At 38.6% G+C, this 27,610-nt stretch overlaps 1 protein-coding gene across 1 annotated transcript; it reads right to left on the bottom strand.

Annotated features, from left to right (window-relative positions):
• Positions 1–422: 422 nt before the first annotated feature.
• On the bottom strand, positions 423–27,210 carry LOC141905072 (uncharacterized). The gene is made up of 20 exons (XM_074793807.1): positions 26,988–27,210; positions 18,202–18,318; positions 14,411–14,574; positions 13,862–13,964; positions 13,049–13,100; positions 12,141–12,254; positions 11,763–11,870; positions 10,175–10,309; positions 9,806–9,925; positions 8,998–9,131; positions 8,659–8,875; positions 8,067–8,150; positions 7,754–7,858; positions 7,191–7,350; positions 6,649–6,815; positions 5,871–6,549; positions 5,483–5,668; positions 5,204–5,374; positions 3,667–4,904; positions 423–3,534 (listed from the first exon to the last, which is right to left on the bottom strand). Exons 1-20 carry the CDS (start codon positions 27,104–27,106, stop codon positions 2,725–2,727), a joined length of 4,983 nt encoding a protein of 1,660 aa, XP_074649908.1. The 5' UTR covers positions 27,107–27,210; the 3' UTR covers positions 423–2,724.
• Positions 27,211–27,610: the final 400 nt, after the last annotated feature.

The raw sequence follows: 27,610 nt of genomic DNA, 5'->3' as shown, positions 1-27,610 counted from the left end.
TGTGGTTTTGTTTTAATAAATTATATCATATGAAATTTGAATTATGGGACTTACGGTATATTGAGGCAGCTTAAAATTTTTTCTTATCATCGAACTTGCATGTTTTGCTTTCCGTGAAATAAACTTGAACTTGAATATCATGATTGAAGGATCTTCTTGCTGATATCTGTTACCTTGGACACTATATACAATGTATGTATACAATGCCCGACTTTCGGGCTCAGTTGCTGGGGATGGGGAATGCAGTCGATGTAGGCTGGGCTACAATCACTGGTGCTCTTAGTTGCGTCGGTAGGCGTTGCATCGCAAGTCGACATAAACTAGCCTTAAGATCACCAAGTTACCTGGATCTACTATGACAAATTATAAATAGATTCAGTGCAATAACTTATTCACTTTATTTATTCAATAGTCATTGATAATGTTCACAAGAAACCGCGTAATAACGAATAAACAATTTAAGCAACACGTATCATCATTTGAACCGTAACAAAATATTTTTTTCAGTGTGAAATTACTTTCACGAATGTTACTGATCTTTTTCTCCCAATAGTATTTGAGAGATCTTCCGCAACTGGTAAACACTTAACATCAGCCACAGGCATGTTGTATGTATTAAATATTGTTTTTAGCACAACTTGAATATGTTTTTGATAACATGAACAATTTTTTCGAAAAAAAGATAAATCATGTAACGGAATGGAAGTTCAAGCGCTTGTTCTTCAAATTTTGCATCAACACAACACATATAGGTATCTACCACAAGCGATAGAAATCATTAGTACAATGTAGTGACTGATGCTCGAGGGCATTCCACCCAAAATCCCTGGTTATTCTGGTATCCTAAGAGACCCATAACTGTGGACCTTTAAACTAATTTCAATACATGAAATAACTATTCTAGTCTATCTGAAAATTGAATTTATCTAACACAACATCTTTCTATTAATTAAACTGCTACATTGCTACATGCTACATGTCTTTACCACATGGTTCCCACAGTTACATGAATCAAAAATTCCCAGGTTTTTCCCAAGTATTTCATGGGTGATTTTTCAATTTTCCCAAATGGAAATGAACAGATACAATCGTGCTTCAGTCAACATTTTAGTGGTGACTGGCTGTTAAAGGTGATTCTCGAGGGAAATCGCTGAAGAAAGTTACCCTTGACAAAAGCAATAAGTGAATTGTAAATGGGAATTATTATTTCAAAATTCCCAAGTTTTTTCCAAGTTCTGTGGGAACCATGTGACCAAAGATCGCAATTTCCCTATTGGAAACCTGGGTGATGTTGTTAATCCTGTGAAAAAACTGCTCGAATTTCGCTTTTTCAGACTTTTGGGGGTTTGATGCTGCAGATGACAACAAATAATCATTGCAGGAAAATCTATATTGCTAATAAACTTTTTTCAAGTTTTCAATGAGATTCAGATTAAGACATTACGATATACTCTGACCAAAGAAATCTTATACAGCCACAGGGGCTCGTAGTTGAAGTTGAATAACTGTAGCTTAGACCATCAAATATCCCAGGTACTATACATATAAAAAGACTATTTTTGGATCTTTTTATGTAAAAAGTTCCTGGGATATTCACCCCCAAACTTCAAATACGAGCTTCTGCGATACAGCTACGAAAATCCTAAGTTACCCAGCATTTGCACAATTCCCAGTCAACAATTTCAACAAATAAACCAATTGCGTAGCCGAATGTTGTACATATATTTTTTGTAACGCAATAATATCATATAATTTTTTTAAGTAGTACACCACCTCAAACTCTGAACATTACGACAAATGCTTCGCTTCGTATCACAGTATTTTTTTCAGATTCGCGAATAATTCATGGAAAATGATTTTCGTATTTACACGTCGTCGTACGAGGATAAACAGTTAATTCAACGAACGTAGAAATAATCAACACAAAATAAATAAACAGATGAATAAATAAAATAAATAACAAGGGGGAAACGTTTCGTACAAATTTTCTGGTTAGTGAATGGATACATTTGGCTTTGATATGCGGCTTACATAACGGATAAATGGACGAATATATTAAGTACCGTATCTTTTGATCAATATTGATACAGCTACATGTAAAACATTAGAAACGTTTTACTTCCATGGATAACTATCAAAAGATTTTTCATCTTTCGACTTTTTCTCGGTTTACGAATGATTGTGTGTACCGGTCCTTCAGACCGCTGGCTTCAGACTGCCTCCCATAATGCATGGGTACCGTACACGCTACAAGTATGCGCAAACATGTACTCATAGGAGACAGATACATAATGAGCTTATTTGGTATATGGTTTATTCTTTGGCTAAAAAAATGATGCATAGTTTCTCATCGGCCAGGTCAATTTTTAAACTGCAAAAAAATTAGCTATCATTTCTATAACAGCCAGGTCTGTTATGGTTAGCTTCAGGGTAGATAGGCAGCCGGCCGGGTCAACTTTCAAGCTCAGCAGAAATGAGAAACAAGGTATCAATTTTTTAGCCTTGTCATACAATGTGATTCAGGTGAAATAGCGTGAGTACCGTTGTGGAAGACTATCGATATGTACAAGTTTACTTACAAGCCGATGCAAACAGAAATATGACTCTGTCTTGTATTGTACAGTTTATGACACAATACGATACATGTTTCAATTACTGGACAGAAAATATTTCTTAAGATGGCCGATCTTTACAATGCTTTTGTTACGAGATTGCGAAAATCCATCAACTCTTAGATTCAACCGGTTCGTCGATGTCCGACAGCGTCTTTAAAGTTTTCATCAATTGACTGAGCACATTCGCGAGAGCGGTCGCCTGCTTCATGAGAAATTTCATACTCGGATCGGACATCGGTTTACCGACCGCTTGATCGGCCGCGTTCACCGTCGTACGATAAGCTTCGCAAACCGTATATATACACGACGCTAACATCACAGCTTTTTCGTTGGACAGCATTACTGATATGGTTATATACATGTAGTTGACGACTTTAGCCAGCGTATGCACGCTGTTGTTGATGTGTTCGGTAAGTTTTTCGTTCGACTGCGTCGTGCTGCTGACGAGCAGTTTAGAATCGGTGACGAATTGACGCGCTTCGTAAACGAGCGAGTCCTTGTAGAATTTGAACTCCGTCAGGCGGCGTATCGATTCCGCGGGCGAAAAACTTTCGATTTTCTCGTTGAGTTCGTTGAGAAGCTGCTCGATGCCGTCGTTGAGCGAGACCATCGCGTTCGGTCCGCTGAATTCGTCGTTCATTAATTTACGAACCGTCGAACTCATTGTAAATTTCACCCAGTTCTGAATGCGCGGACTATCGCGGCACGTACGCGGAGTTGTTATCGGCGCTGTCGGCGAATAATCGTTTTTTCCGAGATCAAGCGACGACGATCGCGGCTTGTCAAACGCATCGACGGAGAGCGGACTAGATCGGAGAGGCTGAATAGCCGAGGCTAAGTTCTTATACGAATCACCGGCGTCGTTTGACGCAAATTTCCCATATGAACCGTGGAATGTTCGAGGCGAGAGATCTTGAGTCTGAAATCATGAAATTTAACCATTTATTCATAATACATAAGATAATTCAATCAAGAACCCAAATTAATCTTAAATCTGGAAATTCTATTTAAGTACTCGCATAAAAAACCAAGCAATCTAATAATAACCTACCAAACGACCTGTTGGGTGTAGAGCTTGTCGAATGAACGGAACAGCTTTATTCTGTTGGGGAATGTCAGCCGAGGCACTGCGCTGATGTCGACTGAGCATTTCAACGCGCGGATCCCGTGGACTCAATTTCGGCTCGGATCCATTCAGATTGAACGTCAACTTCGCAACATCGGAACGATCAACATTCGACGAGGATTTCGAACAATCGATATTTCCTGAAGACAACATGCGCTCATGATCTGACAGTAAATCGTTTCCTTTCAGTGGCCACGTTTGTTCTAAACTCGAATGATGAACGCGCGCTCGACTACGACTTTCTCGTTCCGCGAGATATTTCTGCTGTATTGCAGCCGAACGCCGCCTTAAGTCTTCCAGCGTACCGGATCGGCGATTCATTTTCGACATGTTTTCATCGGAATGCGTTCGCATGTCCGACGGTACAGGATTATTACTACGGCCACGATCTACCGATCGAGTACGAATAACCTTACTACGAATACTGGAGATGGTTTCGTCGGGTAACGATAAACTAGAGTCATCGACTGAATACTTTAATGAGATTTGAGGTTGTTGTGTAGTTGACGACTCCGATGGGTCTTTCAGAATCGAATCCGAACGCGAGGTAGTAATGGTACTAGAGGAATTCAGTGCCGAGTTACTATTGCGACTACTGTCTACTTCGTCGAACACAGTATTCTCGTCGAATGCGAAAACCTTTTCAGTTTGAATCTGGTTCGCGGTTTTGGCACAATTATCGACTATCGGCAATAAAGGAGACCTAGGTCCGATTTCATTCATTGCCATCGCGACATTTGACGCGACGACCGGTCCCGTTAATCGTCGTTCCTTATCGACCAATCGTTTGCCCTTGATTTTACGTCCGAGCGTACTATTGTCGAAATCCTCGATATTTTCGCTCGGAGGATTTTCGCATCGAGTTGTAAATATTCCGGGAATGATGGGAGTCTGTTGCGCAACTGGCGAGAGATCCCTCGGTGGCGGCGGAACGGTTAGTTTAGCGATTAACGTTTCGATATCGGTATCTAATCCTATTTGATTTAATCCACGCGTTTCTCGAGTCGAACATTCATACACAGGTCGAGGTAATGACAGTTCGACGTGGCCAGCCATATTTTCACTCATACTACTCGCCAACAATTCCACATTTTCTGAAGAGATCGTCTCATTCCCTGAATCAGTCTCACTTTCTCGTTCTTCTCGATCTTGTTTCGAAGTTCCTAAAAGTCAGGATTATCAACAATATCATCATGTGAACATTAGCTCGTAGAATCAATAACATAATTCCTAGAACGATAACCACACTCAAACGTGGTGAACGGATAATAAGATAAAAACCCACTATCTACAGATTAAAAGAATTTAAAAACAAGAATTTATTTATTCAAAATCAAATCTTTGACTCTTGAGTTAAAACATTGAAAATGAACTGATTTTAACTCAGAGTTCACTAACTCATAACTGTGGAACCGGGCCAACCCTGAACATCATTAATTATTTAGATTTTATCCATACGTACTTTGGTAAGAAAATTCTTCGAGTTCATTCGTAGCTGTGTCCGGCTTTAGGGATTTTACTTGTTCTGGTTCTACGACGTCGTCAGTAAATCCAGCAGGTGGCTCACTGATTCCATTGAAGTCTAACATTTGTTCGACATCCGGCGTTTTCGGCGGCGGAATCATCGTCAGGTCTGGAATGAAGATAAATACTATGTCCAACGGTCGTTTCCGAATATGGATTCATGATTCATTTCCTTAGTTGTCGGTCAAACGCGATTGATAACACAAAAACTGCGTACCTATAATATCTGGATCGAGTTCTATTCCTCCAACAGACAGCAGTTTCTCACGGAAATTAAAGTCGAGCAGTTCGAGTTGGTCAGGACTGCGTAATCCAAAACTTGAGGCGATATTTTTGTATTCTTGCTCGGATACAGGAATAACCGCAGCCGGCTGTTTGGGCAAACATGTTGGACGCTCGGGATCTGATTAGAAGAAATAAGTTGATTATTTCACAAAATTACAAAATTACAAATTTGCTTCTTTTAGGCTTACAGCAATAAATCTAATGGCAATTTCTCAATAGATTTTTGTAAGTTTCTGCAGAAATTGCTTTTGGTAACTGCACAAATTTAATAATTTTGAGCATACTTTTTGTACATGATCTGCATGATTGACGTTACAAACCTGTTTTGCAATGAAGAGCTGGTGGAACTAAATTCACGTGATCAAGGCGCAATTTCGCCGGACTATCAGTCGGAGTGCTATAACTGTCCGTATCGTCGCTTTCCGATAACGCTTGAGCGGAACAAATAATCTCTTTCATCGAATTGTCGTGATAGTTTTCCGCCGGAGCGGACAGCAGCGGCTTCGTTTCGTTGTCCGCCGAATTATCGCTGATCGCCGATTCGCTTTCGATACTATCCGGAATCGAATCCTGATCGTCGTTATCCGCGACGTGTTTCATATCGTCCATCGATTTCGAGTCTCGCCGTAATCCTTCGAGTTCGTCGACTTTCGAAACCTTCCTCGACAGACGAGATTGTTCGATTACGATATCCACTTCCGTATTTTCGCTATCGGTGAATTTATCGTTCGATTCCGAGTTGTTTTTGCTGTTCAGTAAAGTCGACGTGCTACTGATAGAATCTTCATCATCCGCGCCGATATTTTGAGCGTCGACGTTCGTCGTCGCTACCTCCTGATTTATAGTCTGTTCGAATTCTTCTTGTACGGCAGTTTCGGTAATCGTTTCGTTCGATTTCGTTATTTCGACGCTAGACACCGCTGGACCGACGCCGCTTAAAATGGCGTTCGTTAGTATCGAGATTTGTTCTTTACCGATTCCAAGGTGAAGATCTTGTCCCTGTGAAACGTAACATAGAAATATCTCAGTAGATTTGGCTTTATACAAATCAAGTTTATCATTAACACAGATCAGTGAGGACAAATTTTTTTGAATTACCTTAAGTTGATCGTTATTATCACTAGTTGTATCACCTTCCACGTAAGAAGGTGGTCCAGACGTTAAATCTACAACTCGTTCGCCATCTCCGGTATCTGCCGTTTCGGTCTGCTCAGTTGTATAACTCCACGACGACGGGACAACCGTGTGCTTCGCATGGTATGGTACTTTAAAAACGAAAATGCAGAAAAAATACGATATAAAATTCAGGACCCTGTTCGATATCTAATGAGATAGATATGGTAAGCCAGGATCCAGTTTCACAGTGTAAGAGTAAACTCAGAGTTAAATTACAATTAGTTATTTTTTTCAAAGAATTAACTCTCGAGTCAAATCTCAACTCACAACTGTGGACCCCGGTTCCACAGCTAAATTGATAGAATGAAACTACCAGGAAATTAGACTTCATCTTATTCAGAACTCGGAAATTCGGCGCCAGAACAGAAACTCGCATTTTATCATTTACAAAAATTGATCAAAGACGAATCAGAATATTCTATGACAATTTGCCGAAAACACGCATCTGAAATTATGCCGGATACCTTTTTCTACGAACGCATCGTCGGTTTTAGTCTCCTCTCCGTTTTCCATGATGACGATATTGTGGTCGGCTATATCCAGAAATACGCGACAATATCCCTCGACCAACGACACAAAATCATGCACATCTGGTTTCAGCATCAGGAATATTGATGAGCTCGGCTGTTGCAAAAGATAACGAAAAAAAAATTAATGAAAGCAATTGCTCAGGTGCCAGGGGAAATATGAGTTCAAATAAAGGCCTGTATCTTATTAAGACTGCCAGTACTAAAGCGCGCCTAGATTTTTATCTGTTTCAGTATGAAACCGGCTAAAACATTTCTACGATGAAAGATATCATAAATTCATAAAGACTAGTCTTCATGAATTTTTGATGATATCTAACTAAGCATGAGCAAAATAACAACTCATGGACCAACTTCGCTGGGTTGAGCGCTACATAAATCGCATTATTATCATCATTGTAATTATTATTACTATATTCCGTTTTCTTTATGATAAGCTTTTCCGCGACCTGCCGTAATATGGCTATTTCTATGCATTCACCTAGACGTCATCTACTTACTTGCATAACATGCTCTAAGACGTTGATTTGAATTCGTTGCATAGACTCTGTTTCCTGATTGATCACGACGTTGTCGATATCGGAAAAATCACATATCGCCGTAAGCTGAAGAAAAAATGCGCGATAGAATCATAATTAAGAAAACAATAATAGCCGCGGAAAGAAAATCCGAATTCGAATTGGATACGTGACGATCCATAAATTCTCAAAATCAAATGAAATTACTTAAAAAAATATACACGACATTTACTTGGTACAAAAATGACAGTGACTTTTTTCCGAGTTGATTAAAATGAAAATGGATTTTTCATACCGCATTGTTCTTGATCTGTGAAACAGGAACCAAACTGATGCCATTTCTGTAGCCTACGAGAATCATCGCTTCGGTCGACGGATCCTGAAAATAAGCAATTCATTCATTGGTTCATTTGCGTCTTTTTTTTAAACTTAAAAAATGGATTTCCCCCCTCATTTATCAGATTGATAAATTTCATTTGGTGTCCCTTGTACAAACCCGCCACACCTGCCGGGAATGAAATAGGGGGTTCGATGGAAATCGAAGTACAGCTATATAACAGTGTGATTGGCTGCCAAAATTCACAGATTTTTTTGGAAATTTCAGTTTCGGTTCATGTAAACAATCTTCCAACCAGCCTAAAGTGACAAGGTGTTCATTTGCATCTCAACACAGGCATGGTCTTGATATTACATTCCAGGGTTAGTTGGGTTATGTTATGATTTATATAATGTCACCATATCAACTATCCACTAGTAAACTATAACCACCATTCGAGCACCTAGACTCTGTCAGATGATAGAACAACTCAATCAGACGTGGCTGGATGATGTGAATCCTTAATGAACAGTATTGTAGAAAGGCAAATGAATTTCACACATTTACTTACTACAAGCGTAACCATGAAATATTTTCCTCCAAATGACCGAATATCACCGACTATTTTCATGTAATGCAACTTCGCCTGCAGTTCTGTCAGTTGCCTTTGTCCGGGCGCCAAATTCTGGTTCACTTTGATGTAATGACTTATCATTTTGCGTAAATCTTTGCCTTTCATACTGTCCAGAATCGACTTCGTTACAAATTTACTTAGGCCGCATTCTTTCCTACAATACATGAAAATGCATAAATAATCTACCTTGTACGAGATCTAAAATTCTATTCGAGCTCATTTTCTAAATCGAAACCCTGCCGAGATGAAAATCTCTAATTCATTGTGCGCACTTACTCGATTGCTTTTAACGATAATTTGTTCGTGTTACTGGTTATAGCGTGCTGCTGGATCTGTAAAGCCGCCAGTCGCAGCGCCGTGTCGTATTTCAATTCAGCGGAGAATCTTTCCTGAACTACGTCATTGCAACACTAGAACACATCGAAACTAAAAATGACTATCGTAATCATCACTAATCATAACAGCGGGCTGGCAACTTTTATTTGGTTGCTTTTTCTCTGACATGAATGTTGTTTCCTCTGACTCGATCTGCTAAGAATCCAATCAATTAACACAGTCAAATACGTATAAAACTTAAGACTGAAACTGTTTGATTTTACACGTGATCTAACAATCCCAACAAATTTGCGTTTGACTTTTAGCTTTTTTCTTTTATAAAATTCCACGATTCCTTTTTAAGAAAAGAAAATTCCCTGATTTCCAGGTAAGAAGCCACCCCGTATAAAGACTATGCAGAGGGATTATACTAGAATCTCATTATAACAAACTTCACGGGGATCAAAAAATCTGTTTGTTAAAACTGATCCAGTATGAAATAATGGGACAAAATTCTAGGTTTGTAATAACCAATAAATCGTTATATTCAAGGTTTTCGTAACAAGGTTCCACTGTAGTGAATTTCTCAAAATATCAACTCCCATCTATCATTGTGATTCAAAATTGCTTTTTTTTCAGTGTAAAAAGTATAAACGCAAGGCGCTGTTTAGACAATGACGCGCTAATCATTTTATCATTATCAGAAGATTTAGGTATCTTTTATAAACTCAGAAGACTCAGCAGACGCAGGCTATCCCCCGATACTTACTTGTAAGTAGAAATATTCAAACGCGATCGCATCTTTCCTGAGCAGGTCGTAAGCGTCGCGGGGCACGAACGCCAAACGAAACAAACATTTATAATGGTTTGCCTCTGGTCTCGAAGCAATCTACAAAACGAGACACATCGCTACAGTAAAACGATATTACAAAGTCGATATCGCGCTCAAACGGAAGATATCGGAATTATATCTGGTGTCTGAACACATCACAGGACCAGTCGGCGTTCGTAGCGCCGAGCTCATCGTTTTAAACTCGTTAAATCGGCTATCATTTCCCGCACCACTGACATGTTATGAGCAATAGAAATCCAGGAGGAATCAGTTTGAAAGGAAATTTATTCTGAAATTATCTTTTACCTCGGAGAGCAGCTCGTGTTCTTGAAGAATCGTCATCTTGCTGTGGCAGTTTGAATTCTGTGTGTTTTGTAGCACCAGTGCGAAGTGTTCAATACTTGTGAAATCTAATTTCTCTTGCAGCGAGAATATCACATCCTGTAATGACATAAACGAAACTGAGTTGCAGCGAACGGTTGACCCATCGGTGCTGACTAATTAATACCCTTAAGTACTGGAGATGATTTGAAAATGTTTGAAAAATTCCAGCCCGGTGCATCAAATAACAGGCAAGCTTTAATGCGTCTACACCACGGCGCAGTGTATCGTAAGTTACTTATATCTTACTGCGTTTGACAGGTGCTGCCATCTTTCATTAGAGATGAAAAAATTTACGAATTACATCAATATACCGCTATGCGGTGTACTAACAAAGTCCATCGCCGATTCATACACCGCACTGCGGTGTAGACGCACTGGAAGGGTAAGGACATTTTATGTCCAGTTTCTGTCTTCTTCACTGTCAGAAATTAGATTAGATGCACTTTTTAACATCAAAGAGCTCAGATTATGTCATGACCATGCGATTTTAGCAAAAACCTCAAACTACAATTTACTCATTCCATGAATGATATACCCATTTACATAAGATTTTGAAATACACGTACATATACATATACATCAGGACAATTTTACCAACATCACTATCTAAGCTCAAAACATAACCAAAGCATGGTCTAACAGCGGAGGAAATCATAAATGAACGTCTCGACAAATAAAACGGAAATATTTTTCTCAGAATTTATATCCGCTCGTGTAAACACCGAGTTGACGTTTATTAAGTACACCAGTAACAAATGACCGAAATTTATCGGTGCAATTTTCTGTTATGTAAATGAAATGTTTTCGTGATTGCTTTATATTATGTATGCCCAACGCAAACTCGCCGTCGAGTAGGCATCAATCAACTGAATAAACCGTCTTTTTGATCTTTTAAATTCCTTGAACATCGGCGCGCAACTTCATTAGCGAATTGCGATATATTTGGCGTCCCCGTTGGGACCCGTAGGCTTCAACGCCGAAGGTTTATATATGTTAAATACCGCAATCACGTTGGATATGGAAATAAATAAGTACATAAAATTCAGATTGGAAAGATTAACCGACGACATGTGAGATACATATTTCAAATGTTTAATTACGAGTACAGCTTCTTCATTTCAAGAAAAACAAGCAGGGTGGCGGCCACTTTCCCTGAGTTTTCCGTGTTATGACATAAAATTCCCCGAGTAAATCCAAGGAGTTTAAAATGTTACAATTCATTCGTTTCATTGAATCATGTATTGATAAAGAAACATGCGGTCAATAACATATCCGAATTTCCGGAGTTTTCCATGTTTTCTTTTTGTGTGCAAAATTCTCTGGCCTGGTTTCATAGACCGGTATTAACCTTAAACCCAGGGGGTAGCTCGATAACTTGGGTTAACCCTTAGTTTTTCTGATTCCCTTAATTTTGCAGGTTTTCCAGGTCAGTGGCCACCCTGGCAAGGATTTTCTCAGCCAAACTGGTCGGCTTTTATTTCAAAACTTCGCATTCGAAACAACAACTTACCCTAACAACGGTTTTATTGTTATACTTGAAAGACTTAGTTTGCCCGTTCTCGAGAAACACTTTGAGAACATTCGGCATAAATGGAATGCAACTTTCACTCGACGGCACCTGCGAATAATGAGAACAATAATAAACCTCACTGATAATCCCTCGCATAATATCGATATAATATCGATATAATATCGATCTAAACCCGACGAAAAATGTCTCAAAAGTTATGGAAATAATTTGCCTAGATTGAAAGCTGCTTACATCAACATCAATCAGCATCAATAGACAGATTTTGATTTCATGAGACAATTTGATCAATGCTGAACATGGACTGTAGTCACTGTCCGGCGATAATATTGTCATAGGGAATGTTGATTTACGACTTACCGACATGACTGTGTCCCCATTGACCTCCACTGATTCAGCGAAACGTACCCGCGACGGATGGTTTTTAAGACGCGCTTTCTTTGCAGCAGTCAGAAGCGCCGACTTATGATTGGTCTACAATAGCCATAACAATGTCAATAATAATAATAATAATAATAATAATGATAATAATAATAATAATGATAATAATAATAATCATAATAAAATATGGATTTATATATGCTATTTTTAAAAAGACTCATTGCGCTTAACGCAAACCAATTTTACAACCAAAACATAAAACACTGTAGTATTAAACAAAAGGCCGATTATGACATTCTAAGAATTGAAACTACAGTTTTATTGTTATACTTGAAAGACTTGTTTTGGAAAGACATTTAAATTATAAGTATTTAACCTATAAAAGAATTGGAATCGAATCACAAACAAATTGCACCAGGGCCTCAGGTGCACCAGGGCTGGCAATCTTCTATCCTACTGGATGTTTGCGACAGTGGCCTTTAAGGCTTTGCTTTGCTTCTTTTCTTTCTCTTGGTGTAGTTGCGCTTGTTAGAATGTTTGTACATTTCATTGTATGTCTTTTTTTTCAAATCTCCACATAAATTGCATTTCTTTCTGTGAAATAAACTTGAAATGTTGTCAAATTCGGCTAAGTTTGCGTTGTCGAGTGTTGTAGATTTTAAGGTGGAATATGAGGTTGATTTAAGCAAACCACGTACGAGAACTTAAAATATCTCGAGTGCATGAAACCATCTGAGATGACTCGGGTTAAACAAACTCACGCAGTGTTTAGACTGTGAAAACATAGTTTTAATCAAATGCTGTTCAAACGCAGAATTTGAAGTTGGCCAGATCTACGAGATCCACAAGAAAATATCATAAGCAAAGAAATAAAATGTTTTACTTACATCTCCAGAATGCGGTTGGCAAACAGTCAACTTAATTGTTTCTTTACAAGAACTGTAAAAAGAAGAAACGGAAAAAATACAGCATAAGCACACTCGATGTGTCGGCAAAGGGCAGCGCACAGTGTAAATGACCTGACCATGGTGAGTTTCATTCGATTAACTGATATTGCGACCACGTTTACACATCCAATCTTCATTTATCTTTGTTAAACATCAATAACGAATTCATCGCCAGACACAAGAAATGCTTGATTAACCCCTGGATACAATAACTGATGGATGAACGGCAAACTTTACTGCGACTTATCAGGACAACTTGTGTGTCAAGCGTGTAAGCAAATGGGAGAATGCTGTTGTCGTACCGGGGTCATCACCTAAGTGTAGTGGGGTGCACTGGCACCGGCCTATAAATCGCCATCATTCTAACAATATATCCGGGGAATGAGAAAACTGTGAGAATTACAGCCGCGATCATACCGAGATGGCCTGGGCCAAATTGGCACGGATCAGGGCCGAGCAAAATTTGACGAGTAAATTTCTGTGAGTCACTCCTGAAACCAGTTGCAATTCGAACGCAATCATTTGACCCATGCTAAAATTTGGCTCGGGCCTGGCCCAACGTTTTTCGTTGGGCCAAACTTGTGTGATCACGTCTTATGTGTTGACGAGGAAGAGCTATCAGTTGATCGCAAAGACTATCTGGTACGCATTTTCCTAGTCGCTGAAGAAGTCGTTACAAGCATTATGAAGACGTCGGTTATTTCGATTCATGAAAACGAAACGCTTATGAAATGCTTGTTAAATATTAGTTACCGGACTAGATCTATCACGTATTCCCTGGGAGCTTTCTTAACATCTTCTTCATTAATCTTGATGATTTCATCTCCGGGAAGCAGCTGATCAACACTGGGACCACCTGAAAAAATAACACCGATTTAGTGATGATAGAAGTTTGTGACGTAACAGAACATTAGACAGCTATTAACAGGTCGGACTAAGTTAGTACAGTGGAACCTCTTTGTAACGATTTATCAGTTATTGCAAATGTAGAATTTCGTCCCAAAAAAGACAATTCTGCGATCTATTTTCATAATGCAAAATTTTTTCTTAAAATAGGGAAAGTTAATAGTTGTTCTTAAACTTCCGAAAGAAGTACACTCCATTATAACATGGTATTACGCATCACAGATTTTTCCTAGGTTACATTTAGTATTTTCTAGGTTTCATACTGGATACAACGAACTATCGGTTATAACGAACATATCTTATTGTCCGCTGAAGTTTGTCGTAACTTGAGGTTCCACTTTTACATTATTCAACGTTATCAACACCTCGCGTTTCTTTATTTCACTCCACACATACCTTCGGTTACGAACCGTACGATGACTGGTTTTTCGCTACCGGCTACGAAACCGAAGCCGAGATGCGGATCGCGGTACAGTTCAACTTCTCTCGGTACTGGTGGCTCTAATGATTCTAATTCATTACGCGGAGGTAGTTCGGTACTGGTAGTTTTTGTCATGTGACTGTACGAATATGAAAACAACACCGCATTAAATATCGAGAAGGAAGTCTTTTTCAGTTCGAGTCAATGGAAAAATGGGGAAGAACCCAAATACATTTATTCTATTTTTTCCTAGTCTTGATTTTTTCTTTTACGAAATAAAGACTTATCATGATCATTATTATTATTATCATTATCAGGTTGGCCACTTTTATTTGCTTTGCTCTTCCCCCCAACTATTCCCTGACATGCATGTTGTTTTCCCAGTCAAATACGTAAGACATAGACGGAAACTATTTGACTTCAAGCTCTAGCTATCTCAACTAATTTCCCTGATTTTCCCTTGATTTTCTCTGATTCTTAGCTCACAAAAATTTCCTGACTTTCTTAAAAGAAAAGAAAATTCCCTGACTTTTTCCTGACTTCCAGATAAGTGGTCGACCAGTATTTTCTACATAATATCATCACCATTATCATCATCATTATCATTATCGTTTGTATGATTCTTTTCATCATTTTCATGAAAACTTGAAAGTAATGTATACTTTTCGCGTAAGTCGCTAAGAAGTTCAGGCATGTTTCATCAAATAATTGAATATCGTCCAGCGTCTTCAATTCAATCTACAAATCTCGATGGCAAACGCCGCCATCCGCGATTCCCGACGAGGCTGTAATAGCTGCTAATGTACTTTTTAACGAAGTGAATTATCTTTTTTCGCGCGCCGGTAATGACGCAACTAGCCACCAAAGACGCGCAGTCAATGACCGTAATTACCTAACGGACATTATCCTCCGTCATAGATCATTATTCATGCCCGAAGCTTTAGTTTCCCGCGTCCCTTCTGTCGAAGCGACGAACGGACGAAATGTATGGACGAAAAAACGAAATCGCGCGAATAATTATTTGATCTGGTCGGATTCTGCAGAGAGATGACCTTAGAAACGAAAATTATCGGAAAGACGCTACTAGCCGGAGGGCGGAGTCGTCGATCCCAGGTCGAGCACCGGGTTAGGGCGGTTTTAAAGATCGCAAGAAAGATCAATGAGAAAACCGTAAATTTGCTCTTTTCTATCCCAAGACCGTTACGTTTTTACACGGATTTTTGCATGTTTGCCAGACTCTTCGTGCAACATCCGTCCGCGGCAGGGATTGGAACCTGATGGCGTCGCTACACACAGCCGCGGCACGAAACCCCGCCATACTAGACCGTGTGCGCAGGTACATGCGCAGGTTTAGTGCATCAAGGTACATGGTGATTCACAGAACTATTAGTGGGAAAACCCGGGCTAAAATAAAATGGAATATCTGATTGGCTACTTATTACATCATCTAAGCTGCGCACTTGGTCTAGCGTGGCTGGGTTTTGTACCGTGGTAATCTCGATGCCATCAGGTTCGAATCCCTAAGCGGGGGATGTTCAAGCTAAGGCATAATCACCAAAAGCTTCTGACTGTCTGGAGTTTGATCCATTTATTTTCATTTTGACCTTTTCAAGTATGACCTAATACAAGGTCATACAGATTCTAGGAGGCTATAGTCACAATTTCTGCCGATCATAGAAGATTTCTGATAACAGAATTTGGCCAGTAATGCAGACAATGCTTCGTAATGGGATACCAGTCGAGTTGTTATTCGAAATCATATTTTTAAGGCATCGATATCAATTCAGCCGGTGATTGTGAAAACGAACAGGAATGGCTCAATTCGGCTGGTTTACCGCGTAATAAATATCAGATCGGAGGCCATTAAATTGTCAGTTGACACAACAGTCTTCTCTAGGTACATTAAAGTATTCAGACCTTGAAAGTACACGCAAGCGACTAGAATAATACAGTTCTGTGTAAGAAGTAATAAAAGAATATAGGCTGTGCGCTCGCTGAGTTGACGACATATGAATTTGATCTACTGTTCTACTGTCGGTGGTGGGCAGGCGGACGTGTATTTGAGCAAATAAAACGCGCTAATTAGCTTCGTAATTTTCAATGGAATATGGCGAAATTCGCCACAAATATTCTCGGCGTATCTGATCGGAAAAAGTACAGCATATGAATGAGAACGCAAGACCGAAGAGTTTAAAGCAACGCAGACTTCGGGGGTCCATTTTGAAGAACTTATCGTATCCAAAAAGGGGACTTCGATGTCCAAAAAGGCAATATTTAGTGTATCCCCGAAACTGAAATGCACCGATTATATTTTTGGACAAAACGAAAAGGGGTCGTTATTACTAAATTTTGAGGACATACCAAGGCTATTCCTATTCCAGTTTCAGTTTCATAGTTACAGGTACTAAAACGCTGAATACACGGTCCCAACCGTAACACGAATTAAAACATTCCCAATTTTTGCCCAAGTATTTCATGGGAAATGGGGGCCTCGGTGGAAATGAACAGATACCGTCGTACCATGGGATACAATCATAGGATATACTAGTCGAAATTTTAAAAGTGACTGCTTGATTAAGGTGATTTTCCTGAAAAATCTTCCTTTTCCTGAAAGCTTCCCCTGGCAAGTGCCATACGTGAAATGTACCAGAATTTCCCAAATGTTTCCATGATAAGAGAACAATTTCTCAAATTCCAAAATATTTCCAAACTGGGAATGAACACTATTTTAAAATCCCCAAGTTTTTCCCCAATTTCATTGGGTACCGTGTAAATATCCGAAATATTCCCAATTGATCTTATTTGAACGTTATCGTGGAAGTTGTGGCATTCTCTACAAAAATAACGAAGGAAATATTAGAAATATCCAAGGTCAAACGATCGATATAAAATCCGAAGCAAACGAACGTCGCACTAATGAAAGCGGTCGAAATGGACAAAATGTAAAGATACGTGGCACATATCCGCTATCCGTTGCAGACGTTTTTTAGTCCGATTCCGATCGATTATTCGTTTGAAGGTGAAGCCACGGCACAAGTGCGTCTGCGTTCTTCCCTTTGGCATCGTAATTAATACGTCTACGACGCATACATCAAATTACGTGTCATCGTAATCACCCAATTTGTCGCGTGTGTCGTAACGGGGCATCGATAAGACACCCGTGATCGATCTGAAAAAATGGCCGAATGAGATTTCACTCCGTGAACGTCTCTCTATTTGACTAATCACGTACGACCGCATCACTCCGATACGACGAGGGTAGTAATACGCGTTTGTACCAGTGAACGGTAATAAAACGTATTACCAGCGATCAAAGGTCAAGAGATACAATTTTTCGGAGTTTTTTTTTTTTTCGTCAAAAGGTGGCGGCTGTTTTCATCGATCCAACCGAGGTTTCGCATCAAAGAGGACAATTTCATGAAAATTTAACGGTTACATAGCTGGTGTCGCCTTTGAACTATTATTTGAAGTGAAGCAGTCGAACACGCTTAAGCAGGATGCTCGGGTAATGTGTGTGGGGGGAATACGAACAAATTAATCTTGATGAAACACTTAGAGTCCGCGTCGAAAAAGATCCCACCATACAGTAAAGAACAATGAGTTCAGAAGGTTTTCTAGAGCTATAGTTTTTGTTCCTGTTTTACCGCTTTATACGAGAAAAATATTTTCATCATGATCTTTGCGAGAAGCGCGAAATTTTGCCATTAACAAAAAAATTGTGCCAAGCGTCGAGAAATAAGAAAAAAAATTTCAAAATTCGACTTACTTAATGAAGTATGTTTTTCCTGAGCTGTCGACAGCTTTCTCCCAGCCGTACGGAAGGCCATTTGATTTGTCCCAGCACTCCGCAGGTGGTAGCCAGTGGCATGTCTGTGTGTGATGACTGTAATAAATAAACAAGAAAAAATACTGAGAAATATTTCGAAACCCGAGAGCTTGATTCCGGTCCAGAAAAAGGCTCAAGTCTTTTAGACCTGATTGGTCATACAGGACCGGCATAGCCTCTGCCAAGCTTTACGCAGACCTATACATGATATGATATGATTTATTTTCTCCATAAAAATTTCTATAATCAACAAAACATATAAAATAGTTGATTGAAAATATGGAGAGGGACACCAAGCAAGCTTCAAAGCTGTACACAGCTGCAAGTGCTAAGGCAAGGAGCCCCTGAATCATATTTAATTCTGAATCTGTGGTAATTGAATACTTTTGACTTCTGGACCAAGATGCCAAAATTAACCATCCATGAAACACAATGTCCGTGCTATCACGGTAATATAGCAAATCCACCACCAGTAATGAACAAGAGTCCTGAGGGCCTTGAAGCTTCCGTTACTGATATTATAAATCAAAGAACATGTATCCAAGAATGCTCTTTAGATTGGCTGATATGGAATAATATTTTAGTTGAAATATGAAAGATAATTTTCAAATTAATCAGAAATCAACAGTAGGACCTTCAGTAACAGCTTTCATATTTCTGTTCAAATAAATCAGTAATCAACAGTAAGACCTTTAGTAACATCTTTCATATTTCTGTTCAAATTAATCAGTAATCAACAGTGAGACCTTCAGTAACATCTTTCATATTTCGGTACATATCAAACAAATCAAATCAGTACTTCTTACCATAAAATAGTAACAAATACTGAGAATCAGGAACAGTTGGCAGCTCTATTACCAAGGTGCCAAAACTGTCTTCAGAACTGGATCCTGAATTAAATTCAACAAAATCCAACTCAAAATTCAACGCGTACACAAAGAAAACGTCGCGGATGCGAGTAAATCACACCAGCGTTGTTCAAGTGTCCAAACAATTAAGATATCATTCATCTGAAAATTATTTCGCAAAAACGCAATTACATTTTTCTTTCATATTCCGTAATTGCGAACGTTCGACGCGACGCGACTTTTTAATGGAATTCGCTCGCAGCGACGACACCCGAACTGACTAATCAAACAATCCCCGTAATGATCTGTGACACCGCGATATAGTCTATCCTTGAAACGATTCTTCGCGATTCGAATAAAAGAATCGCGCGCGATCATCGAGAATCAAATGTCTCCGATTTTTTTCTTAAGTCGAACGCGCCGAAATATGACGCCGCTCATGAAAAATGCCTCCTGATCGAAAACGTAGTTTTCCCGAGGAAAAATACTTCAGAAATCGGTACTACCTTCAATAGATAAAAACTGTACGATTGCAAAACTGAGAAATCCACCCTCAAAGTTGGCGATTCATAGTAAAAATTCAAGAATCTTGTTTCCATGGGTGCCAGGGCCATGTTTTATGGTTATAAGTTTTTAACTTCTCCTGGTGGCATCCACTGACTAAAATAACATTACCATATTATCACCTGTAATTTTCTAATGTAATCTAATTCGTAAATAAAGAATAACAATCTTTAGTACAAATTCGAAAAAATCTTCATTTCGCTATTAAGAAAACCACGAAAAGGTTGGATTAAGGAAAAGATAAGAAAAGAAATGCCCTTAGTTACTGTCATTATTATTATTTACCATATTTGGTGCCTTAATCATAAAAATTGCTGTACTAAAGCACTTAACGAAACATTGATAGATAATCATAGTTCTGATAATGACAAATATTCAAAAATCTTCATTTCGCTATCAAGAAAACAGCACGAAAAGGTTTAAGGAAAAGATAAGAAAAGAAATTCCCTTAATCATTGCCATTGTTATCGTTTACCATAGTTGGTGCCTTATTCGTTAGAATACTGTTCCAAGGCAATTACATAAAACATTCATAGATAAATCATAGCTCTGATAATTACAAATACTTTTTACCTGTTACCATCATAGAAAGAAAGGCCTCTCATTTTACCAACTCATAACAAATCATACATTAACACAACACATATTCCTGATGACACCGAGATTATACCCGCGTAGTAGTAATAACCAGTAATAACTACATGCAATATACGAAATATTTCCGAACGAGAAATTAGCAGGCCTATTCACCTCGTAAAAATACACCGGTAATTAGTCGTACCGACCTATAGACAAAAGTCAAGTTAAATTCCGTGCCCCGTTGAACGGTTTATAGTCTTTACAATATAAACGATTCGCGAAATGATTATAGCCCGGGCGATTTCATTAATGAACGAATATAGGCAGAAGATATATATATATATATATATAAATATATATATATATATATATATATATATATATATATATATATATATATATATATATATATATATATATATATGCGATATGTATACATTGAATGCAGGTATGTCATTCATGGCGTTAATATATACAAGATAAACAGCAAATCGTCGTCGTTGTCGAAGTATTTAGGCCAAGTAAGTCCCTTCGCTCGTTCGGTGGCGTTCTTCAATCTAAATCGCTATTAAATTGGCCGGATTCTATTGGTAAAAATTGAATAGAATAGATTTTCGTCGGGGAAGTGTGCCGACGACGAAAACCGTTAAGAAGGTGCCGGTTCTACAAAGAATAAAAATATCCGCGACCCAACATAGGCTATACGATTAGATATCTCTTTTTTTGGTGGAAAAATATTTCAAATAACAACTTATTTCCTTTCGAAACGCCGAAAATCAATATCTCATTATTCCTGAACTGAAGATGACTATTAGGATATAGTCGAAACGTTGAAATAAACTACTATCTCGAAGTTTCATTTTCGGACTTTTTATTACCATTGTGGGATTCTCTCCTCATCGCGTCAACACGGATATTGTGTTCTACCTATCGTGATCAATATCTCAAAATACGGTTTTTTAATTTCAGAATATCAATTTGTCATTTTGTTAGCAAAATATTTTCCAATCCTTCTTATCCAAAAAATGGAAAAAATCATATATCTAAAATTTTGAACCTCATTATTATTTTTTCGAATATGATTGACAACAGTAATGACATAAATTTGTCAAAGCTGATTAAAAATGAATAAGTTCTTATAGCCAAAATTCTGTTCGCAACTTTACAATCATATCTTGTAAAACAAGTTTGACACATTTTCCCTAAAAATTCATTGTAGATTTGTTTTTCTTTAACGACATATCATTCAAAAAACCTCAATTGGATATACTGTTAATAAACAACGTCACTGAAATGAAATCTGGCCTATATTCTGATTTTCAATACCCCTGAAGTCCTCTGATATCGCGAATAAATTATGTCAATTTACGGAATAAAGTCGCAAAATTGAATAGGACGATTTTGTTGTCACGTTGTAGAAAGTGTTAAGCGAGTTAGAATGAATATGCGAAAAATCTTCTCAATACACACGAATGGAAAAGATTGATAAAAAATCATAAGTTATCGTAAGTTTCTAACTCCTGAAAATGCCTTCTTCTTAACAATTCTATAGCATGGTTCCCACAGTTATATGAATCAAAGATTCCCAAGTTTTTCCCAAGTATTTCATGGGTGATTTTTCAATTTTCCCAAATGGAAATGAACACATATCATCATACTACAGTCAACATTTAAGCGGCGACTGGGTGATTAAAAGGTGATTTCCGAGGGAAATCATTGAAGAAAGTTGCCCTCGGCAAATGCAATACGCGAAATGTAAATGAATTTCCCAAATATTTCCCTGATTCGAGGAATATTTTTCAAATTCCCAAATATTACCAAACAGGGAATTATTATTTCGAAATTCCCAAGTTTTTCCCAATTTCCCCGTTCTGTGGGAATCATGTTATAGCCGCGATCACGCAAGCATTTTTGCCCCGCACTGACCATTTGCACGGGTGCCAAATTTGGATCAGGCCTATGCCAGATTTTAGTAGTGGTCAAATCGTTGCGTTCGAATGCTTGTTTGATCTAATCTCACCTCACTTGCCACAGCATTAACAATGCTGTTGTTTTAGAATCAAGTGAGTAATTCACGATCCAAATTAGACTCGGGCCTGATCCGCGCCAATTTGACCCGTGCCAAATCGTCTCCGTGCGATCGCAACTTATATAGCTTCAACTGTCGGTTATAAAGTTCCTCTCGACGTTTCCACGGGGTATCGCCGAGGAAAATGTTTCATCTGTTTACTCGGCGTAAAATGACCGCGGTTGTAAAGAGCGCCTTACATCGCCAATGGTGACGATTGTAAATAAGTCCGCGATAAGAATCGATCCATGGACCGAACCTCGTGCAACTGGTTGGTTGTGCACGGGTGGTCGTGACGGCAATTATAGCCGTTCTTTTGCAAGTCGTAATTTCCTTTTTACCATTATTCGCCGTGTTCATTATTGCGTCTGCCACTATTCATACCGTCTGCAGAAAATCGCTCTCTAACGACCGGTGTACCGCGGAATGAGGCATCGTGCGACCGTCAGCCACGCGATGGTATTCGTAACACTGTAATGCGATTTCACTGTTTACGGTCGAAGCCGAAGTGACTGTCATCGTTTTTTACCGTTGATTGATGAAGGACGATTGGGCGAGCGAAAAACCTGAAGTACCTTTAGCCTCTAGTAGAAGAGACCTATGCCGCGGTCTCACGAGCATTTTTGGCCCGGAACAACTGTTCACCCGGGTGTCGAATGGGCCCGTGCCTGTTTGGCCCATGCCAAATATTAGCATGGGTCAAATTATTGCATGTGAATTGCAACTGGTACTAGAAGCAACCTCACTTCCCTTTGTTAAAGCATTGTTCAGTATCTGAGTGAGTGATTTAATAATAATAATAATAATAATAATAACAATAATAATAACAATAATAATACTAATAATAATAATTATTATTATTATTGTTTTTATTATCATTGTAACATGTGAACACTCTCTCTAATTAGGTACAGGCGAAATTTGACTCCATGCCTTTTTGACACGTGCCAAATCGTTTCCGTGTGATAGCAGCTTTAAAATGGTGAGTCTTTATTGTGCGTAGGCCTAACAGTTTTTTTTTTTACCGATAAAGGCTTAGTTCAAAGCTGAAATTGCTTCTCCAAGAAGAAATCAGTGATGTCGACAGTGCATTAGGATAAATATTAATATCTGAGCGTGAGTGCTTATGCAATCTAATTAATTACTAATTACACCAGTTCTTTTCATCGGGTTTTAATCCAATCATCGCCTGGTTTAATCAAATATTCAACAAATTGAAACATTTCTCATCTGTTTTGAACTTCACTTGTGATCTTTACTTAAAGATAAGTAAAGGTAATCAGGACCCTTTTGACTTAATTAATTTCCAATTTTTATGACTTTTTTTTTCATTTTAGCTATGGCATTCATTCCATCAATTAATGTCATCAAAGAATACATTTTTCAAAATTTTGAAAGGAATACATGAAACTTGACAGAATTGGTAAATTTATGACAGGTGCCTGGACAGAGCCATAAAGGCTGTACAGTCAAACTACGATATTCAAACACTTCTGCAGCATGAGCAGCAATACAATATTAGATTTTGGAATTCACTAGAAATTAACTCCTATTAAACTGGTATGAAATAACTGGCCTTGATCCTTTATTACTTAGCACTGACAATTGAGATGATGTTGCAACATTGTGGAGTAAAATTAAAAGACAGTGCTCCAGATTTTCGCTTCATTTGTCAACATTGGCTCCGAAACATGGACAGAGACATTCTTCTAACAACTCAAAAATCAAACGAAATTTGCCAGCCAAATAAATAACAGGGAAATTCCCTATTTTAGAATTAAAAAAAAAAAAATAATAGAAAAAACTAGAAAAGGCAAAATAGAAATGCAAACAGAATGTCCATACTTTTCATTGGTGTTTAAGATTATGACCTCATTCTACCTTTATATTCTACTGAAAATGTGTATCAATTATAATCTATTGATCTATTAAATATAAAACAACTCAAATGACATTTACAAGATCAAATTGAATTGAGTTACGAATAATACTACAGAAGTAAGTCAACGGGTCGTTTTTCTTATTCCAGGTCAGGAGCACGTCTAAAAAACAATCCAAATACCCACACGCACTTACAGATTACGAACAAGTTTACGAGCTTACGGTTTCGTGTCGTAGATCAATCAATCCAATCCGGGTACGAACGAGATTTCAGGTCAAACATGAATTGCGCGATTGTCATGTCATTATCATTATCGATCAAGTCACTCGAGAGGTTAATTGAAATTTCTAGGTCAATTGAGATTTCAAGATATATATTTAGAAATCTATTCCAAGATCTTAATTCTCAATTCGCTCGAGTTTACGACATATCGTAGGTCAAATCTACGAGATCCCAGGAAGAAAATACGCATTTATTCAATGGGCATTAATCGAGATTTCCAGGTCGATCGGTGAAAGCTTTTGAATAGAATCTCGAAATATCGGTGACAACCGACGATCAGAGAGGAGTATTTTAAGAATCTCCTGCGGCAGTAATTCCAGGGGATTGGCAATTTGTCAAACCGCGCACGTCGTGAGTCACCGGGAGTTAACGTAAACACGGTGTCAATTACAAATACTAAAACAGTCTCACTTACAAATACTAAACATTGTCACTTACAAATAAAAAACAGCGTTCAGCGTTTGAAAAATGCAAAATTTTGTCAAGAAATTTAAACAGTTGTTTACCCCTTCCAGTGCGTCTACACCGCAGTACGGTGTATAAATCAATGATTGATTTTGCTAGTACACCACACTGCGGTGTATTGATGTAATTAGTAATTATCTCTCTTGAAAGATGGCAGCACCTGTCAAACATAGTGAAATATTAGTAACTGACGATACACCGGGCCATGGTGTAGACGCACTATAGTGGTATATAGTAGTATATAGTGGAATTTTTCAAAATTTCAAATTATCTCCAGCACTATAGGGTATTTATTCGTCAGCACTGAAAGGGTTAAGTACATCTAATCATTATCATTGAGATTATAAAGATACCAAGTAGAAACCATGTAGCCACAATCCTCCCTCGGTAGGGATTACAAACCTGATGGCATCGAGACATCGCCACCGTATGAAACCCTGCCACACTAGACCGAGTGCGCAACAACACGCGCAGTTTAGATGATACCATTATACTGGCCAATTAGAAATCCTGTTTTATTTTAGCCAGGGTTTATAGTAATCTGTGATATTTGCCTCAGCCATACAACATGCGATCCGATTTGCGCCACAAATTTTCGTGCGGCAAACCTGCGCATCCGGTCTGTGTGGCAGAGTTTCTATGGCTGAGTCTAGCAATGTCATCAGGTTCGAATCCATACCGAGGGAGGATTGAGGACGTGTAGCCACCAGGTCTCAATCCGATGAACCTTAAATTGAGACGGCAGCGAATAACTAAAATCGAGAAGTGCATATATAAACAGCTAAGTACTTTTCACACGGGGACGCGCTAAACTGTAAGAGATGACCGCCGCGATCATAAAGAATAAATAGATCTTATATACACATATACACGGTAATAAAGTTAATATTTAATAACCTTCTACTTAATGTTTAATGAGGTTCCACTACGTACACATCGCTTTGCGCGCATATATACGCACGCACGCATTAGTCGACTTCTAGAAATTCTTAGTCTTTATAGCGGACAATCCTAACCTCGGAATAATCATCAGCTTGAGAATAGACCGTTCGCCAAATTGGGAATGAAAACGTTGCCAACGGTTTTTACGTATGAATATCAAAATATTTAACCGAGAGATGAAATACTTATCGAATACATGAATTAATAATGCGAATAAAAGTTCATTATCATTCGAAGAATGTTTACGAAACATTTTGAATACAATGTTAAAAAATTTCTCCGCGGTCTCGGCAATCCCCGCGCGGAATATACTATTGTACTGACATTTTCACTTTTGAAACGGATGTCGAAGTAAATAACTCCTTGTGGTCGTAAAAATTCTTTCCATTCAAACGAATAAAATGACTTATGTATCCGACCGAATATTTCAATAAATCGTCAGTCGAATATCTTTTCAACGACATATAATGAAATCCTGCGTTAGTTACTAACTTTAAGCTACCGACGTAAAATGGAGGTCGATAAGGAATTGGAAAACGTATCGGAAAAGTGGGATGCCCTGCTTGAAAAACAGAAGTGAAACTTATGAATAGCCATGTTGGCCATTCTGCATGATACACGAGTTGGATGATCTCAGAGTCACCACCACGAAATCCTTCACAGCAAATAGATCAAATGCTCTTAAAAGACATCGAGTCTTCCATACGTATCAAGATCAATCAAAATCTACACGAAAGATCAGGATCTCGGAAAATTGGCAGGCCAGGGTCCAGAAGAAAAGAACGGGCATTTCTCTGATAAAACAGCGTTGAAAAAAATGTCGAAGGCCACTAGTGAGTCCCAACATCGGTGTTAAGATATCTTTGAAGAAATACCTCCTAAAAGATGCAAATTTAGCGAGGATGAGTGTCCAATTTTAAAGTGTTAACTATCTCTTGATAAAAAGGGCAACCTCAGCGGGAAGGCAGGGGTCCGGACCGCCAAGACCGCCCTCTAGATCTGCCCTTGAAATTAGCTAAATGAAGAGTCCAAGATTATGTCTTATGATAATGATTGAATACTGCCATCGAGGACAGTAATACAGTAAACAACTTACTCTTCTTCTACGTACGACGCGACGTTGTTCGTATTGTCGTTTTCATTGTTATCGTTGATGTCGACTACATCCGTTTTGTGAGAACCGTTGTTTCGCGTATGTTCGACAAATTTCAACATCGTCCGTTTTAAATCCGTACGAGCCGCGTCGTCGTCGTCGTGGTCGAAGCCATCAAGAGTCACTTCGCATACGCTCCCGAATTTGGGACAACGCAAATTCGGCGACTACGTGATAGCGCCGCCGGCTGTGAGTTCGTCGAAAATGTTTTTCGTCAGCGATATTTTATTCACGTTTGTTCGTAGGTTTACGATTGTATTTTTTTCCCCTGAACGTCGTTGTAGTCTGCGTGGTTGACACGCTCGGCTATTAGTACTTAACGGGTCCCCTACGTAGATAGCCGAGGCGCTCTACGGGAGCTTTAACTACAACACAACACAACATATGTCATCGGTATCGATCTTCATTAATACGAAACAATGATAGATTATACAATTAGGACGACCTTAATTCTCAATTCGGTAGAAGCTAAACGTGTTTTCTGCAGGGTCGTATTCGCGGATATCACGATACAATCGCGATCATGGACTAGAATTTAAAACGAAATTTTTGATACCGGTAATGAT

This window comes from Tubulanus polymorphus, chromosome 5 (assembly GCF_964204645.1).
Source record: "Tubulanus polymorphus chromosome 5, tnTubPoly1.2, whole genome shotgun sequence".
Lineage (NCBI taxonomy): Eukaryota > Metazoa > Nemertea > Palaeonemertea > Tubulaniformes > Tubulanidae > Tubulanus > Tubulanus polymorphus.
This window is presented reverse-complemented; position numbering and strand designations above follow the sequence as displayed.